A 15071-nucleotide genomic window follows, 5' to 3' on the forward strand; every position below is an offset into this window, starting at 1 on the left:
TCGAAATTGCGGCCGCTAACTTTGTCTGGCATCTCGTAGCATAAACGCTGTCGCTTCTTCTCGTCGATGTACTATGCGAGCGAGATTGCGATTTTGTGATGAGCGATTAAAAGAGATCGGGGCTCCGATTGACGGCTGTTAGCGGCCGGTTTCATGCCGAAACGAGTCAATCAGCGACGGTCCCGAGCAATTATTCGAACCGGAGAGAAATTCACGACTGGCATTTATCGGTGCCATCGGAGTTGCATGTGGCCCAGCCTGATCTGCCTCGGGTCTTCATTACTCCTGTTCGATGTTTCGATAACGATGCTACCTAATTTTACGGTTCGTCGGAGCGACTCCGTTTAATGCGCTCGCGGATATCTACGGTTCCCTTTCTTGAACTCCGCGTTTCCGTGAATTTGTAAGAAACAAGAAGACCAGGCGCTAAGAACGACCGCGTTCCGCGACCGGAACTACGCGTTTTTTCTTCTCGGTTGACGATGGAAAAGCGACGAAGTGTCTGGGAAAGTCAGTGATCACGATGAATCTCGAGAAACGACCGATGTCGTACGTAAACGGTTCGATGAGCGACGAATCGATCTCGGATGGAAGCCTAACGAAGGATAATGTTTCATTCGCGTTGTGTACCGAATTACAGTGCCGAATGACGTTCAACTTCTTCGGTACGTGATTCGCCGTGTAGACGAAGAGACACGCAATCATCAGAAATTACAAATTAGCGAGTAATGAAGCGAGAAATAACGCAGTTGCTATCCTGTCGCGGCCGACACATTCTATTTACGTATCCACCGTAAAAAAAACTTGCGTGATTAATGTTATAGGGAAAACTACAGTTAGGACTTTGCCGCGGCCCGTGAAGCGATAGCCAGCAAAAACGAGATTGCAGCTGGATAGCGTGCTGAAATATTGGTATTTTCTGTAATTAGGATATTAAGTGCGTTATATCGTCGTTATAACGAGCAGGAAAATTGTTTGCGAAGCCGGGATGAGTTCGATTACTTGTCTAATTGAAAAATGGTGATTACGCAGTTCGATCGGGCTGAACAACCATGCGATGGCGCCATCTGGCGATGAAAGATAGTAAATTTGTTACCTCCGTGGAAACGTACAGTGAGAAAGTGAATTTACATGAATTTGCTGAACAATAACCGAGATTAGCAACAATTCTATTGATTTTAACGTTAGTTTTTATATAAATGTCGAACTTTTAATTAAAATTGATATCATGGTAAGAAATCGAGACTGTGAATATTTATAGTGTTCAAGGAGTTTAATGATCTATGATTTAAGTAGTAAAATCGTGTTTAATCGAAAATGAACATAAACGAAAAGCTTAGAGTCGCCTGAGGATTATTCTGTAAGTTCCTTTTCTGTTTTATCTGTGGTACATCATATTGTAATCTACATTATCGACAGTTGCACAGTTTGAACGCTATAAAACTACACTCTAATGCACACATGAAATGATCAAAATAATTTTCTCTCAGAAATTTATCCTAAAATTCTTTAAAATAATTTTCTTTTTAGACAGAAATTTCTATCTTACAATTAATCTAGTACTATGTGAAACAAAAGATTCTTTCAGAATATTTGACGTTTCACTTTTATTGAATAAGTGAAACAGATTTGCAGTACCCAGGCACTTTACTAACTTAATAAACATTCTAAAATATCGTAAAGCAGGAACTGTATCGCTTAAATTGTTCGCGTGCAACTTTCCTGCATATGTTCCTGCGCAACTTACCCGCGCACGGTTGCACGTCAATTCTAAGCTGCAATTAAACTACAGCTTCTACCGTAAATAACAAACGCTAAAAAATATCCTAACGATAACGATTGTACCTTAACATTGTAACGGACTGCTAATAACCTAGAAAGTGAAGCAACAAAGACGTTTGTGACAAGAGAATATTCTGTTCGAATGCTTGTACGTGACATTTCGGAATTGCCGCCATTTTTTAATCTTGTAACCCTCGACATTAATCAGCATTCAAAAATTTCCAACATTCTTACATTATACTCTAATAAATTCAAATGACAACGAGTCGATGAATTCAACGCGACACTTTACATACTACAATATATAATATTAGCAAATTAACTTTATAATGCATACTTACCATTTCAGATCCGCGCCGCAATAGATAACCAGTTTCGTCAACATCGACTTATCGTTTCAACTTCCCACGAATTGTTGCTTCCATTCACGCTGCTTCTCACATTCAAGACTGAGTAATTTACATAAAATCATAATTACACTGCCTGAGACTCGGAAGTAATTAATTCACAAATCCAAAGAAACTCGAAGCAGTCAAAGCTCCCCGCTTCACACTTGGCACGGCTAATGGCGGGGGCCAGGGCCGTCCCGTTGGTGTCTCGCTTGCAACGCCACCGTCGGCGATCGCAGCAATTAATCGATCTGAAAACCTTTTAAAATAAGCAAAGTAAGCCATGCAAATTCTCACGAATACACAGTGTAACCAAAGCGTACAATGTGCACCGATAAAAATCACGAATACGATCGTTGTCACGAAATTCTTTGGTAAGTGGGCTCGGGGCAATTCGAAGAGTTGGCGCGTCAGTGGGCGGACGGTCGCGCATGCGCGTGTGAGCGCTCGCTCGCCACTACAATGTCGGACGTCGAGCGTTCGGTGGTGAGGAGGTCTCTTGCGTTCCCCGTGATTTCCTAAGTGAAACCCTGCGCGCGTGCCGATTTAACTCGTGGCCAGTGCTGTAATATGATCGTGTAACTCATCGTCTGCGACGAACCGTGATCGGGAAGCAGCGTAGCTGGCACACGGCCGTAAAGATGGGTGAGTAAAAGGCGGAAACCAAGTGGCGAATGCCGGCTAGGTTCCCTATCTCTCTCTTCCCATCGGTGGCTTCGTTCTTCATCGCTGCGAGCGTACCGACGTGTACGTGTGCGCGCGTGTGCGTGCGGAGTACGTGTCCGTGCGGACGCGCGCGCGCGCGTGCCCCGTGTGCTTTCTCATTCTCATTCTCATCATCCTCTCGTCAAAGAATCGAAAAGTACGAGAGAGCGTGTCCGTGCGACCGCTGCCGTCGTGTGGGTGTGCGTGGGGTACGCCCCTGTATCGTGCGCGGTTTCCGCCCGATTTTCACGGGATGCCGTTCCCTCTTCCCTCGTGCACGCCGAATGTTTTCCGCGAAGATCGTAACCCGCTAAACCGACTCTGGGGCCTCTATAAATAGATGGATCCATCGGTTTGACGTTTCCTAGCCCCGAGAGAGCCGGACACGTTTAGTATACCTCGGCGCCGGCTGTTTTTCCTCTCGATTTTGTTTTCCGCGCTGCTCGAGCCTGACCTGCATTCTACCGAGCGCTCTGCGTCAACTTCGATCTCCTCCTCGCCCTAGGCTCGCCACCTTTGACAAACCAACGCCGAGGAAAAACCCCTCTGTTGTGCTCCGTGTGCTCGCACCTCTGCTCTACAACCTGTCCCCGCTTCCTTTCTCTCGCCTATACCTCCGCGCCGGGTTACATCGATTCGAAACGCGAAAACGGAAGCAAGTGCATCCTCCTCTCGGCTTTTCAGCGTGTCATACTCGGTTGCGTAACGTTCTACCCGCGTGGCTAGAACGCGAACGTCGATTCCACCTTTTTAGAGACGTTCCACCGGCGTGGAAGTGTTGCTTGGTCACGAGATCTCAGCCCCTCCCCCATAGTCCTATGCATATAGGCCTCCTTGCCTCACTTTTCATTTCTGTCAAATGACCGTTATTGTTTTTTTTTTCTAACCATTTAGCGCTCGTTGAAACGTTCGGAATTCTGTACCAAACAGTTGGGTCACGGGAGTTCGTCTCTTTAGGTCAGAAGGTGAGGGATTTTTCTATGCAGTAAGGTTGGCGAGCATGCCCCCCTGCAGCAACCCCACTGGAATTTTATTTATAATAAATCTGGACCCTTTTTACTCATTTTCAACTTTCATTCCGTTAAATGTCCCGCTATTGGTCGGCCTTCGATCCGAGGTATTGACTCGCAGGACTATTCTGACGCGCTTTGATCCCCCCCCCCCCTCTAGCATACGACTGACCATCGAGACGATTTATTTACATTAAAATATAATGGAACAATCGTGACCGATCGAAAGATTCAGTAAACACAATTTACCGAATTGATGTCCGCCTAATGAAAATCCGCGCAAAGCCGCATAAATAATCACCGGTTCCCAATGAGGCGACACAATATTCTAATCGCCTGAAATATCGGCAATGGCCGAACGCGTCTGCTGCGTGCACCAGCAGTTACAGGACGGTATCTGCGTACGGCACGCTCGTAAATTTGTCCGTGCAATTATGCGTTCTACCCACGCAACCACCGTGCCTTGCACGATGCGTCGAGTGCGCGCTTCAATACGCACGCAGCGTTGCGAGGAGCGGCGACGTAAGCGCTGCTGCATCCTGCCACGAAGATAATCCTACCGAACCGCGCAGGATTTTCTCTCTTCCATAGGGAGAGACAACTGCGCCCGGATTGTGCACCAAGGGCCAGCGAGACAGACCCGTGCTCCGATAGCAATAGATACACGATTGATTCATCCGCAAATACGATTAACATCGTTCGGTGAAAGCGTGCGCAAATACGGCGACACGTTTAATGAACTGTCCTTAATTTCCTGTTGCCGGCAGATGCGTCCATTAGACTCGAGATATTGACTTTGCTCGAGTACGATCAGCGGCTCTCCGTTATCTGTGCCGCGGGAAATTGTGTCGATCCACTCGAGTTTTTTGCCTAATCGTCCGATCGACCTAGCCGGAATTTTCGTAAACTGTGTTTCGAACGGTAGAACGGGGCGCAGCTGTTGCCGCGCGCACAGTCCAATATGAAAGTAGAACGCGAGTGGTTTGGCCACGGTGTGCCACTGTGCGCTTCCCGGAATCGCGGCGTGTTATTTCAGCGGAGCGAGGGTGCATTTCGGCTGCGCTCTAAATAATTCACCGATCGACAAATGCTATTGATTTTCTGTTTCGCGTCCCTTGTATATTGACATACATTTGGCACAAGGGTCTCGCCCTCGGAGTGTCGTCTACTCCATCGCCGGCTTTCAGCGAAACTGCAACCGCTGCAGATCGATATACCACCCTCCCCCGCTCGCGTTCGATTCACGCTGCGCTGCTAACCGGAAGGGAAAATATCTCGTGCGGCGAAATGCACCGGGACTCTCTGTTGCGGCCTTTCTGCGACGCTCGTTAACGAGAGAAGACGAGCCCCGACTGGAAATCTTGCGGCAATTAGCTCGCCCGAGGACGCACGCGTCGCTCGCGCAACCGATGGGGCGTCTGCATCCCCGAAACCGACAAAAGCTTCTGCGAATGCATCCGACAATAATCTGTTCGCGGATATATGCTTTCGCGTCGAGAAACGTTCTTCGCTTCTGGGACGCGATAAAACTTTCACAATTTCCCGCAGACATTGCGGAAAGGCTAGGCGATTAAAAGCGTAACGACCGAAAGATCGCACGCTTTGGGGGAGCTTCGAAAGGACAAAGCGTTATAAAAGGCCACCATTTTCCAGGAGCGGAGGACGCCGAGACCAGTGTCCTTTCGCCAGACTATCCGCGAATCGATATTTCACCTACCTACCTACCTACTGTATTCGGGTTACTGGTCGGCGAAGGTCCTGCCAGGAAGTTTCCGCAGCGGAGGACGTAATGTGACTCCTTGGTTACGTAACTCGCGAAATGCTAGGGAAGCGCTGCTCATTATCTGATAAGCAGATACAATTACCTTGGAATATTCATTTGTCTCGGCGTCGTAGAGCGTTGCCGCGCGCCCGACGGAAAGCAGTTCGAAATTGAATAAAAACCCAAGCACCGAGATTACTGTTCCGAGCGGGGAAAGTACAGGATCAAAGAAAAAGAGAAATCTCGGGCGAACACAAAAACCGGAAGAGACGAGGGTGCTCCAGTCCCGGGAAGCAACCGGCTACGTGTCCAATTAGCTTCCATCAATTACGCTCGCCGCGCTTGTAACAAAATCCGGAAAACGAGCCCACGCGGATTTTCTGCGAGCGGACTAACAAACGTGCTTATCAGCGGGACAAGTTGAAAGCGACAAAATGAGAACGCCGCGCCGGAAGGATTACGGCCATCGGACACCGTAGCAGCTAAACGGATTGATGTCTTATGCAATCATCGCATCCTCTGCCCGGCAAAGCGTCGAATAAGACTGGCGGCAGCGGGGCGAGGTTCGCGAAACCCTCGAATCGAGTATGGTTTTTCATGGTCGGTGATAAGATATCGGCTAATGACGAACTGGAATAATCATTCGATAAAGAACCCGAACGAGGACTGCGGAATATTCGAGGATCGCCGCGTCGATCGACCAGCGATCGATGAAACAAGCATACGACGACATTATACAATGGCGTCCCAAAAATGTCTCGCAATCTCCCGAAATTGGCGGTTTTCTCAGGTCATTTGAAGCAACTTTTTCCTTTACAAAAATGTTCTCCGAGGCACCGTTAACGAGTTATTAACGAAAAACAGCGACCAATGAGAGGCGAGCTCAGCTGGCGCGAGGCGACCGTACCTCGCGTCAGCCGTACTCGATTCTAATTGGTCACTGTTTTTGGATAATATGGTGGCTCGGAGAACATTTTTGTAAAGGAAGAAGTTGCTTCAAATGATCTGAGGAACCTACCATTCCCGGATTACGAGACATTTCTGGGATGTATGTAGATTATGTAGACTAGACTAAACTAGATTATGAAGAGATCGGAGGACGTGTTCCGTTAAATAAAAGCCTGACGAATTAAGAGAGTGTTATGGCTGCGTTCGTGCGCCGATGGAAAGCACAAGCCGGCCGTGGTAGAAACGCAAGCTGTTTCTAATCAGGTATATATTTAGTTGGACGATATCCCTCCAGGCTATTTTCGTGCGGCCGTAGATCTTGCATCGGGTTCACCCGATCCATTCTTCTCCTCCTCCTCCGCGAAACACCCTTGATAACAGCTCGCACGTAAGACTAATTATCTCTTTAGCAACGGCGGCGTTACTTAAGATCCAGGAAAAAACGAGGCAATTGAGCGAGATAACCGGGAACACGAAAACACTCTTCCCGATTCCCGAGACCTCCGCGGATCGGCGGTGTAAGCCGTCGCGGGAACGGCCGCTCCGTGCGACCCGTTATCGGCTAATTAATGCATAACGAGACGAGACCGTGGATGGGCTCGTCCGCGACGGGTCACGTTCGCGAAAGCAGTCGAGATATGTGTATTCCGCGCAGCCGGGGCGATGTCGTCGGGTCGGGAACCAATACGCGACGTCTCCGGGCTCGGGGGGTCGTATAAATTTCATGTCACCAGCAGACGTTTGCCTTGAGGTGCGGATGCCGATACCGGACAGGGTGGCGGATCGCAAACCGTTAGCTCGTTATCGTCGATGGAATTCCGGAGCCGATTCGGAAAGTTCGACTTTGGTCGTAACTTTCTCGGTGCTCGGTTTCTTGCGCAATGCTGCCCGGATCACAGCTCGGCGAGCCCGCGTTCAACAATGAGAGGAACGAATTTTGTCGCGAACTCGATTACAGAGTCGCTAATTACGTTGTGCGGCCGAAAGGAATTGAAAAGTCGGCGGGGGCAGCGATCCCGGGGGGGATCTCGAAGCGGGTCTAACTTCTAAAGGAGTAGTTTCACCCCGACGAACCAAAGGGAGCCCCAAGCTGCTAAACTTCTCGCCGCGAAACGTTGAATTTACAATCGATTCCCTCGTAGACCGAAACTCGGTCTCGTGTGACGTAAACATAATCACAACATATGACCATAGCCGCGGTCCGCTGCATGCAGTTACGAGATCAACATGCATCGAGAAGGGAATCCAACACCATGCAGGCCTTATCTTCTTTCAGATAGCGCTGGTATGCGTTACAGGAGCTTATAGACGCCGCCGAGAAATACCTAGGAATCAAAGACTTTATTTACGCAACCGAAAAGTTCTCGCGTGCTGCCGCTGCGCTGGCCCGAAGGCAATCCAGGCGAAACTTTATCTTGCCGATTTTTCCAGCGCCGATCTTCCACTACGGTGTTCGTACTCCGTAGCGTCGAGTTTCGTGACCCCTTTACCGCCTCGTTTCTGCCCCCGCCAGGAAGGCAACGGCGAGTCGTCGGCCAATCGACGCGCACCCGAATAGCCTCCGCCGCTCCCGAAGGACTCGGCGTCTTCGAAACCGCGCGACCTTATCGAACAGAATTCTACGAGCGGCCATCAAATCTGTAACGGCTTAGCAAATTGCAGAACGCATTGCCGATTTATTTGCAGACCCCTCGGCGATTTGGGACAAAGACTAACCTGACTCGGACCGTTCGTCGGCACGATAAAATGAAATTTATTGGGCTGTTGCAAACGAGGGTGGGAGGGCTCTGATCTTCAAATCTATCTTAGGATCAGTCGCGAAACAATGCAATGTGTTCGCAGACGTTTCGATACGTAACATTTTCAAGGAAGATCGTGCCTCCGTGCCTGCTAGAATACGTGAAAACGTGCGACAAAAGAAGAAGTTTCGAGCTTCGGAAATGAGTTCAGGTTTATTGTATCGCGACTCGTTTTTGCGAAGTCGAACAATTCGAGGAATCGGAGCGGAGAGAAGCAGGTATTTTACCGAGTTTTTTGCGCGGAGAGATAAACAATTGGCCGCCGATCCCGATCGACAGCAGCTGTCACGAAGCTGTCGCTCGCAGGATCTCGACCGCGCGCAATCACATCGACGACGGCCGTGAAAAGTAAACGTCAGAGAAGCCGCGCGGCTTGACAATCGGAACCCGTGCCGTGGCATGGATCCCCGCGCCGCGCCGCGCCGGGCCGGGCCGGGCCGGGCCGCGCCGGTCTCGATTGGCCGGCGCTCCGTCAGTCTGCGATCGGCAGTCGAGCCGATGATATCGCGCGTGCTCGATAGCCGATAGAATCGCGACTAAGTGCTCCAAATCGAACCGAACGAGAATCGCGCGACCATTGGATTTTAAACATCTACGTGGCTCTTTACCCCGATAATTTCTGTTTATCTTATCGGCGGAGAGAAAGGGAAGAGAGGTGTACCCGATTTTACGACGCTGGAGTGTTACGCAACGACGCAACAGCGACCAGCAGGGACAATGAAGTCGAAGACGAGCGAGAGTTTTATAGCGAGTGAAAGTAACGGGGTCAAGAGGGACCAGGAACTCAAGCAGAAAGTGCTGAAGAAGGGTAAGAGTTCGGTCGAGAGCCGACTTCGCTCTTGATTGACATGCATCTAATCGGGATGCATTCGATCGGCCGAGACTTCTCTCGCGGTGTATCGCCGGTCGAATAAGAAGGCTGGCTCGAGTTTCACGCGGCTCGTTTGCTAATGGGCTCGTCAGGCGTGTCGTAACCGATCGTTGACTGTAATTAATGCAGGAATTAATTGTTGCATGTTTGTTTCGAGTAAGAGTTGTCCGGGCGGTAGCAGCGGTGAGTCATTTGTAATCAAGCATCAAGGTCGATTTACGGTGTTCCTCGTTAAGGTGTGCATTAGAAACGTCTTCCAGAAGACGGCGCTCCGAGCATCTGAAATTAAAACAGGCCAGCCTGGATCGTTTTTTCTAATTCGACGAATTCGTCACGGACTCGTTGGGTCCTCGGCCGAACGGCTGAACCACTCTCGATCCGAATAACGAAAACATCGTCTCGACAGCATTCGGCGCCTCGATCGCGAAATTTTTGCATCGGGATCGCAGATTACAGTTACGCGGAACTATCGCCGCGCGAAAGTGGAGCTAGAGTCCATCGTTCGCGGGAACGAGTTGTATCGATAACGTGAAAATGCATGTAACGCGGCGTGACATCATCCGCTCGATGATAGAATGCGTGTTTTTTTTTTTTCAAAGCGATAGGTACCGTATCGCGTTTGAAATCGACGGATCAGATGGCGGGGATCCGATTGGATTGAGTCATTCGCAGAAGGCCAGGTAGTCCGATCGAAGAAGAAGATTACGGCGAGTCCGGATTAGAAGAAGAGAGGCGAATTTCGCGCGGACAGAAAATTGTTGACGATCGGCCCGGCCCCGCTCGAATGCAGCCTCGCGATTCAGCCGGTCGACGAAGCGAGTCAATTAACGGGCCATTAGAGCGATAATGAACGCTTGTTCGCAGGTTTTTCTGCATCGCGGCCTTTGCAATCGTTGCGATATTGTTTCGCTAATCGACAACGCCTTGGCCGGGACGCACGGGTACGCCGTGTACAGAGAAGCTACTTTGTAATTCAATTCTTCGTTCATTTCCCGTGGGCTACCGTTCGCGACGCCCGATACATTATTAAATAGTTGTAACACTATTGTAACGCGGTTAATTACAGACAAAAGCCCCGTTGCATCCTGTCGCATACGCAACAACGCTCGATTATGCGGCGGCCGGGCTTGCGCAAAAACAAATTGCACGGGATACTACGATTCGTCGTCCTCCGCGCAGCTCAGCTATTCTTCGGGTTTCTCGTTTTTCTCGCGCGGAAACTCTTCCTGGACGCGCGACGTCGATCCTCGTGCCGTGTAACGAGCAAGGTGGCGCGCGGAACGGTTCTTATCGCCACGTAATAGCCCATTTATTACACTTTTCTCATGGCATACCGTTGATACTCTCAGATACAGCCTGCAAAAATACTGATAAGCTCGGAATGAGCTATTAGCAGACCGGAGCGCAGATAACGCCGGGCAGCCAGAAACTCGGTCAATTCTTTCGAGAACTCCGTTCGGCGCGGATTTCGCGACAAATATTTTGTTCGGCCCATCGCGAGACGTCTCCGCCGTCGCGATAATTGAATTTACTGCGGCCGAAAAGATTACCGTGAATATCGTGTGTTTTCGGAGGATCGGCTTGCCGAACGGTGTGTACGGGCGGTGTGTTCGAGCGAAATCGTTCATTATCGCGTCGACAACGCGTGCCCCGCGTCCAGACATTTTGGTAAGCAACCAGCGTTTCGCGATAGCTTATCGTCGTCCGGTTGATAAATAGATTTATTTGCACGACGTAATCGAACCGCGCGCGGCATGTGTTCGCGCCGGCCGACTCGCGTCCCGGTGTTAATTCTGTGAATGCTCTTCGCCGAATATTTACTCCGAGGCATTTCGCGGTGGCACGAAACGGAAGACCAAAGAAAAAACTTGACTTGTCAACCGTCCGCGTCGGACACATTCAATCGGGCCTCGATATATCTATGACCCAGAGTGCATCGGGAGAAAGAGCCCGGCCGCTTGGGGGTCGTCGCGTTTGACCCCACTTTGCGACATCCTATTTAGACCACTTATGAATCATATTAACATACCGAGGCGGAGAGGAACGTTATGTGGAGCGAGCGGTTCGATGATGGATCGCTGTTACGGAGACTCGCGCGCGACACCCTCTCAAACCGGTTCACTTTTACGGAACGGAGGAATGCGGACGGTTTTCAGCGGTTTTCCTCTTTAAGCTTCCGCCCTGAACCGCAGCCCAGGAATTACATCCCGTCGCCGCCTCGAAACTTATTTCTGCCCACGTATTCTCGATGCACCGTAACGCGGTCTGCGCTTAATCGTCAACTACTGCTGTCCCAAAACGATACAATTGCGGATTCTAAATGCAGTGGCTCTTGGAAATCTTCGCATACGAAATTTCCGAGTTTCCACGAATCGTCGTCGTTTGAACCGTTGCAGTTTCGTATAAACGAGTCGCTCGACGATGTGCACGTACTCATTTTGAAGCTCGAATCTTCTACTTTTACTGTGGACCGTTAATTTTCGCGCGACACAATGGCGCATGATACAGCTGGCGGTAAACTGGTGTCGATTCTATCGGAATCTGCGCATCCTGACGCAGACATTCGTAAAAGTACACAGGTGTCGAGTCAATTTTTCTTCACCGGGAACCGTTTTCTGCGAACGTAAAGTTACGTCGAGCTTCAAAGACAGTTCTAGTTCTGAGAATTAGGTGAAGATTAGATTAGGCCGCTCGAAACGAGTGCAACGAGGCAAACTGTTAATAAACGATGCAAACGGCGGGTCGCGCGTCCGCTGAACCGGGGAATTAATAACGAGGAATTTCAGCGGGAATTTTAGGTAACCTGGAAACACGGTTTCGCGACATCCCATTTAGACGGACTTACGAATCGTGTTAACGCGCGGCGAGGGTACACGTAGGATGTAGGACAAACTGCGTGTGGGTGAACAAGCCAGTGACGCAACAGTCGCCTTTCTTTTTTTCTCTCCGCGAACGCTACGTACGATTTCCTGGCAAATAAATCGTTCGATAGTTTGGACGGTTGAATCACGTTAGCCGCGGTTCGCGCGGAGGTTGTCAGGAACAAATCAAGACTCGAGGCGTAAGTGGCATCGTAGGTGTTGCGGGTTACCAGATTGTCGACGTTCCCGCCATATCATCGGTCATTAAAAATTCTGAGCGCCTCCTACGATGCCCCGTACCGGTTTACACGCGATTACCGCGTGGTGAATTCTGGGCCAGGAATTTCACGGAGTTTGTTCACCCCGCCCGGCCCCCATTTTGCATCCATCCATGATCTTCGATCTTCGACAAAAGAGACAGCTAATTACAAAGTATCCAATTAACGCTAGATTTACGGAGCACAAAAAACAGCTGTTCTATATTAGTTTATAAAAGTAACGATAAAACATTTATTCTGATTTTTAACAAGTGTTATTGTAACATTTGCCGTAAGTAACATATAAATTGAACAAATAACTCATAAATGTATCTTTACGATATGAATAATCGTAAATTAGAAAATTAGTGGAATCTAGCATTAATTCGCATTAGCAACTAGTTTTTCATTTCTAACTCTTACATATGAGAGTTAGAACATGGCGTTTGCGTGCTCTCGGACGCAACTGTAATCGTCTCTTGGTCAGAATTTGCTGCTCAGAAATTTCCTCGACCTCTTGTCTCACTCTGACGTTAACCGTTTGGTCGAAGACCGCGAGAAAGTATGGAAAACGCACGCTTAAAGCAACAGCTCGCAGACACGATAAAGACGTCTGGAAATTGAACAGACGGTGTCCGCGCGAAGAGATAACTAGTGCAAGTGTTGAAAAATAGAAGTTCCACTTCGCGTGGGGACACAGGCACAAGCGCCGCTTTGTGAGAGGATCGCGGTGGTAATTGAGAAAATGTGTGCACTAAACAACTGCACAGGAACTGTTCGCGCATGGTGCTCGCTCTGAAAATCCGCGGGCCAGTTATGAGCATTGAAAGACTGTTCGCCACGTACGCCGCCGATGTTCGGCTCGATTGTGTACGCGTGTAATGTATACAATAGCAAGCCATTCAGGAGAACGCGTTCGCCATAATACGCCAGAAGAATAACAAACACCGTTCGCGAAATCTGCAACCTCTGATAGCAATGCGGACGCGTACTACAATCGTCATTCATCATAGTCGTGTCAGAAGCGACAGGCGGCGGTTGTACGCGAGCAAATCGCGATGCAAAGCGATTTGGTTAACGACACCGAAGCCGGAAGTTAAAAAGCGATCGCCTGTGCATCCTACTACAACCTTTTATATTCTCATTCTACATCCCAGCTGACACGATCGGAAACTATTGTAAGCATTACCGTGTACGACCGACGTGGCATTCGACGCGTTAAATAAAGACTTCTGGGTACGGTCTGCCAGAATTCGATGCTGTCATCGTTCCGGTCAGTGTTTTAATTGCTCATTTAGCAAACAATTCGTTGACACTGTCCAGCTGTGCAGCGTCTTTTCTTTTTGTCAAGATTAAATGTTGTTCGCGTGATCGATGGGTTCGGCATATCGGTTTAATTTCGAGACCTCGGTGACGCACATTCGATCGAAAGCTGCTATAAATCGAGGGTGTGACGGACAGACGAGGGTGTGTCTCTTCCCGGTTCAATTCAAATAGAACTCGTCCGTCGATACCTCGTCCCTTCTCGATTCCATCTGAAAACGCGAAGAAAAATCCCAACAATTTCGAGCGCGACTAATTCCACGCCTCTTGCAACCCTGTTTCCGGACGATCGGAGAAGTTTCGCCGATTTCCCGCCGTCGATTCGACTAATCGAGAACGCTGGAAACAGTCCTTGTAGACGTGTTTCAGCTCGCGCGACAGCAGAGATGACGTCAAAACACACGAGCCGCTCTCGGCCGAGTGATGTCACCGTATATTTTTAAAGTTCCGCGACGAATCGCGAAACTCCGTTGCCCTCCATTGAACCGCCGTCGTTTCTTCGCATAATCAGCGTGGATCCGTCGCCCTCGAGTGTTCGCACGGGGAGTAGTCGTCTCGAGTGTGTCGGCGATAATCATCGAACCTTGTCCGACGGCTTAGGTTTGGAGAAATCACTGGCCACGGTCTTCTCCTCGAGCGTGGCGTTTAAACGAATTAACGAGGCAGCTCGTGAAAGCTTTCCGAGAAAGTAACGAACGCCTTTTCCGCCCAACTTCCTCCATTCTCAAGACCGCGATTATTTTGCGATCATCGCAGTCATCGACCAGAAGAATGGTCGAACTATGCCCGGCTCGTGCCAAATTTTATTTCGGAATAGCAAATCCTCGAACAAAGGGTGCAAAACCGATTCGGAACAATTCCCGCGCAGTCACGTACTCGGACTAAATTCGGATTAGGGCGTGTCTCTTTCCATCGAGTCGTTTCAATAACCTTCTTAGAAGGGGAGGGAGAGAGGAAGAGAGAGTTTAATCCGCTGACTTTCCCGCGGGTCTTTTTTGAGTCACCGACCATATTTTCGTCCCGATGATGGCATCGCCCCGAGTGTCAGTGGCAGCGCTACCGTGCGTGCCAAAACAGCTCTAATTACTCATCGTCCATTAGAATGCGGATTGCACGATACTAATCGTGTTTTCTTCGGTCGCGAACCGTTTCGAAGATACGCCGGGAATATAACGTTGTTTTGCGTAATGGGGAATCGATCGTCTCGCTCGGGAGATAACCGGCTCTCTTTCTCTTGGCTCGTTTCAATAATGAATAGCCTCTCCCAGCGGCAGCCGGACATCCCCTTTCTTGCGCGGCTAACACCATTGTGACCGGCAGACGGGCTAGAGCAATTTATAGACCGGGAGAGGGACTCCGCGTTC

The 15071-nt window shown here is 49.5% G+C and overlaps 1 protein-coding gene across 13 annotated transcripts in view; it reads left to right on the forward strand.

The window, feature by feature from the left end:
• The first annotated feature begins 2622 nt into the window (after positions 1-2622).
• The window catches only part of Unc-115a (actin binding LIM protein Uncoordinated 115a), a 37364-nt gene continuing 24915 nt past the window's right edge, over positions 2623-15071 (forward strand). For 12 of the 13 annotated variants that reach the window (XM_033473040.2, XM_033473043.2, XM_033473047.2 and 9 more), the window contains exon 1: positions 8859-9203. In XM_033473040.2, coding sequence (XP_033328931.1) covers positions 9113-9203 — 91 coding nt within the window. In that variant the 5' untranslated portion in view covers positions 8859-9112. Of the gene's footprint in view, positions 2817-8858; positions 9204-15071 lie in introns of those variants that run through there. The other variant, XM_033473046.2, reaches the window with a different exon arrangement.

This window comes from Megalopta genalis, chromosome 7 (assembly GCF_051020955.1).
Source record: "Megalopta genalis isolate 19385.01 chromosome 7, iyMegGena1_principal, whole genome shotgun sequence".
NCBI classification, from domain to species: domain Eukaryota; kingdom Metazoa; phylum Arthropoda; class Insecta; order Hymenoptera; family Halictidae; genus Megalopta; species Megalopta genalis.